Below are 4,701 nucleotides of genomic sequence, written 5' to 3' on the forward strand. Positions count from 1 at the left end.
GCCATTACAAATTTAGTGTGTAGTTTGTGACTTTGACCCGCACAGGCCTCTAATTCTGAAATAGTGTTTCCATTATAACTCTTGATTATTTATATAAAAGTTAATAATTGATGGATCAGAAATAAAGATCAGTTCCTCAAAAAGTTTAGACTTTGTTTTCTGCCGGGACTGTAAAAAAAAAGTCCCAACCTGATTACCTATTTAGTGTGGATTATTTATAGCAGATAAAATGATTGCAGCAACGAGAGAATTTTATCAAATAACTACATAATTTGTGTGTATGAATAACAAAACTCACCAAGTGTGTAGGCTGTGAAGTTCAGCAGTCCGGCTATTATCCAAACCCAGCTGGGAACGTGTTCATGACCTGGGGCTGAACAGAAGGGACACAATTATCAGGAGCTGAACAAGACAACAAGAAAAATTGCAGCTGAAATCCAACTTCCCGACATTGTTCTACTGTATTCAATGCATGTTCCCGGATTGTTTAAGACTGGACTAATAAGCTTCTGGACTTTACAATATTTGGCCATTGCCGGACTAAGCTCACACTAAGTTACAGCACTTTTGCCAACTTATGATGTCCAGGGGGTACACACATGTGCAGCCCATAAAATCACCAAAGGCCTCAGGTCATGTAATGATAGTCACAACAGTCAGACTGCCGACATGCTGGAGGAGATGATGGTTAGGAACTGTGGTTTGGTTGGAGACCTCCATGCTAAAAGAAGCTAGAAGGGATCATTGCTTTAAATTTTTCACAACTTAGTGAAGTACCAAAAAGTAGCAAAAGGCAACATGTGGCTCTTGGGCAGGAGGTTGGGCACCAAGAAAGATTAATGATCAGACTGTACGCAGTTATTTTAATAATGAATGTCCAGGATCAGGAAGAACCTTCGGCTGCTTCTGCACAAATAAAACAGGCCAAACCAAGAGAGCCTAGCAAAGGGTGCAAGTTTTGTGTATAGGTGTATCCACAGGTGTGGGGTATCAGTTATAAGTGATCTGCACCTGCAATCTTATATGAATGTAACAGCAGACACCCTTGGACAGTGCTGGCGTATCACTACTGATTCACGCGACTCTCCTGTCCGCAGGAATTAAAATGAAAGCAGAACTGTAGCAAGCCTTCGTGATCAGGAAGAGCTTTATTGCAGAAAGGGACAAGTGATATCCCTTATGCCAAAAGCATTCTTACCTGTCTGATCCCTGTGCATGCACAGCACAGTGTAATACCAATAGAATAATATGTCTCTAAATCAGCATGAGCAGCATAACGAAGCGGAAGTGCAGGCAAAATAAAAAAGGAACATGATGTCTGTACAGAGCAGATTATTGCCTTTAGCAAATCAAGGCTTATTCAGATTAGACGTCTTGTATTTCCTGTTTAAATGCTTTAAAATTCTGTATCAAATTACGGTACAATGGACTGCACTTATTACAGATAAAACAAAAAAAATATATGCACGCAATAAATTCAATAATTAGTGAGAAAGGAAGAGGGGAGAGCAAAACCAGGAATGAGAAAGCAAGAGTATATACATGATTGTGTGCAGGGGAGACTGCAAAAAAAACTGATGCATGCAAATTTCTCCTAATTATTATTATTATTATTAGGCAGGATATTTCTCCTGATTAATATTACTATTATTAAGCAGTACTTATATAGCCCCAACATATTACGCAGTGCTGAACATTAAACAGGGGTAGCAAATGACAGACTGATACAATCAATGCCACAAGAGGAGGAGAGGACTCTACCCAGAAAAGCTTACACCTAGGATGTGGTGGGATATGGTTTGGTGGTAAGTAGTGAGGGTTTAAGAGACAAAAGACAAGGAGTAGGCCAGTTTGAAAAGGTACACCTATATTTTAGAGTGCAACTTTAAAACGTTTATTAAATCATCTTGTATTAGAAACATAGGCATATACACTCTAAACAGCATGTTAATAGTTTACTATTATGATGTGATATTTTTGGTCAGTGTATGAAATGTGACAGTTTGGTGAAGAATTGGTATCAATAGGTAAACATACCCGAAGCATAGAAGTCAGGATCAAAGCAAGCCATCATCAGGAAATTGAAAACCAGCAAAAGGAAACCACTGAATGTGATTAAGTTGGGAGCCAGCCATGTGGGTAAAAACTGCAAGAGAAAGATAATATTTAACATCAGTAGGAACAATTCTCTTTAAATAGTGAGAAAGATTTAAGCATTTACAAAGAAGAAAAAGAAAATCAAAGTTTCATTATCCCAGTGGGTGATTCTGCAATCGGTGGCCCATTCTCCTCCACCTTCCTGTCTGTATGACCTCCAGATGCCCTTACACTACCACCTTTTTTCATCATCCAAGCCTTCTTTACACCTCTGGGGTCAACACTTCCTAGTCACATCCACTTCCACGTTGGACACTTCTTGCAGGAGAGCTTGAAGACAAAATCGTAGACTCCAAATCATCCAGCTATGTCCAACTTGCTGCCTCTAGTCATTGCAGATCGCGGAGTACTATGCTTACGCCACATATCCAGCACTTAACCTTCCCCTTCCTTGCTGCTGCAGCAAGACTTTGTGACGTGCCGGTTACCTGGCTAAGAATAAAACATTCTCTCCTTCCATACCAGTTCTCCTGGGATACAGAAGGCCCTAGGAACAGGAGGACAGTGCCAAGAACAAGGGCCACAGCTCCAACCTTTTGCTCCAAAAGGAAACAGCTCTGAGTGTCCATTCATCTGTAGACAAACTGAAACCCCAGCGAGGTGAGATAAATTCCTACACATCCCATGCATGGGAATAGACCCTGCTGTCACAGCTCAGGTTCTCATATTCATAGAACAAATGCTATTTTTAAGTGGTAAGAAAACATCAATAAGGTATCTCAACAGCATTTTAAAGTTGCTTCAATAAGTTGTTCTTGGCCTCTTGTAACCATTAAAGCACTCACATGGTGCCTTATATTTCCTATGCACATTGAATAACTGTCAGCAGGCTGCAAGCTTCCAATATGGTGCAAATCTGCAGAAAGGAGAGAACAGGGCATCACTATGCAGGAGACACAATGGAGCTGTATTTCTAAGGTTTGTTAATATTATTTGATGGTTGCAGTTCTTTATTTTTGTAGCAGTGTATCCAGTGCAGCCCCTAGTCCAATGTTTCTCGACCCTTTTAACATGGAGGAATTCTTGAAATAAACTTTCAGGTGTTGGAGGAACCCCTTCTATAATTACTATACCCACAGCTCACAGTACATTAGTGTGGTGGTCATTAGGAGAAATGGTATACAAACAGTAGGAATTGTTTGAAATCAAACACATACTTACTTTTACTATAAAGTTCCAGAAAGGGTGCATCACATAGAGGGAAAGGGGATTGGTGTCCACAGCGCTGTACTGTAAGGAAAAACAGAAAAAGATTTTTTATATTATACACTCACAAATATGCATTCACAAATGAAACAGTTGCAAAAAACTCAAGAGACCCAGCAATACAGGTAGATAGCATTTATATTATCTCAGGTCATCCGGGAGAAATGGATACATTATTAACGGGAGTGCAGCTGCACTGGTTTGAACCTTCAACATTTGTGAACACGATAGCTTAAGAGGAAACCAGATCTAGGTGCTATGGAGAGCGGAGGGTTCCTGGGGGACGTTACATACATCAGTCCGCACGGTGCGTGTTTTTCCGTAACCTCACATATATACACAGACAGGGCGATTTGTATCCCAGCAATGTGGTTTTTACAACGCATGTCATGTAGGTGGGACTTGAGGACAGGTTTGAGAAATACTGCATTAGGCCATTATAATTTTTAACAACATTCAAAATCAAAAATGACTGAACAGATAGGAGGTAAACTGTCGCCATCTTTTTCTATTAAAACTGTACATTTACTAAAACAGAAAGAATCAGTTTCCTCATTTTTAAAAGAAATGCTATGATGATAGAAATATAGCTTCCACTGCCATCCTGTGCAGCTTGCAGGGTTAGATAAACATTGTTATCAGGAAATGTGTTAGGACTACAGCAACTTTCCCCAAGAGGCGAGAGGTTGGTGTTCAATAATTATAACCGCCTTTTGATCCTAGGATGACAACGAAGCTCCGCTATAAAGTAGAGTATTGTCACCCTAAAGAAAGGAAGTGCAATTATTGGTAAAATCAGCAGGTGAAGAAACACCAGCCACTAGATAAACATTACAGCCACCGAAATATAATGCAAATTATATTATAAAAATAAGTGCAAACTTAAGCAGCAATAAAAATCTTACATGACTGTTAACAAACAGTATATATCGCCAACATATTTTGTAGCACTGTTCATTACATTATTTTGCTAATAAGACACAAATAAAATGGAGTAGCACAGTGGCTGGAACTCTGGAACTTTGCAGCGCTGGGTCCCTGGTTCGAATCTCGGATAGGACTATCTGCATGGAGTTTGCAGGTTCTCCTCTCAGTACTCCGGTTTCCTCCTATATTCTAAAAATATGCAGGTAGGTAAGTGGCTTGAGCTCAAAAATTGACCTTAGACTGTGGTAATGATATATGGTAGGGACATTAAATTGTGAGCTCCTTTGAGGGACGGCTAGGGACCAAAACTATGGAATTTGTACAGCGTTGCATAATATGTTGGCGCTATATAAATACTGGATGATAATAAAAAAGTAGGAGAGGACCCTTCCCAGAAGAGCTTACAGTCTA

The 4,701-nt window shown here is 39.8% G+C and overlaps 1 protein-coding gene across 3 annotated transcripts in view; it reads right to left on the reverse strand.

Annotated features, from left to right (window-relative positions):
• Positions 1-4,701, reverse strand: part of SELENOI (selenoprotein I) — a 40,334-nt gene that overhangs the window by 11,545 nt on the left and 24,088 nt on the right. For all 3 annotated transcript variants that reach the window (XM_072407265.1, XM_072407266.1, XM_072407264.1), the window contains exons 2-4: positions 3,319-3,387; positions 2,038-2,146; positions 299-373 (exon numbers count right to left, since the gene is read on the reverse strand). In XM_072407265.1, the coding sequence (XP_072263366.1) occupies positions 299-373; positions 2,038-2,146; positions 3,319-3,387 (253 nt within the window). The remainder of the gene's footprint in view (positions 1-298; positions 374-2,037; positions 2,147-3,318; positions 3,388-4,701) is intronic.

Source organism: Pyxicephalus adspersus, chromosome 4, assembly GCF_032062135.1.
Source record: "Pyxicephalus adspersus chromosome 4, UCB_Pads_2.0, whole genome shotgun sequence".
NCBI lineage: Eukaryota > Metazoa > Chordata > Amphibia > Anura > Pyxicephalidae > Pyxicephalus > Pyxicephalus adspersus.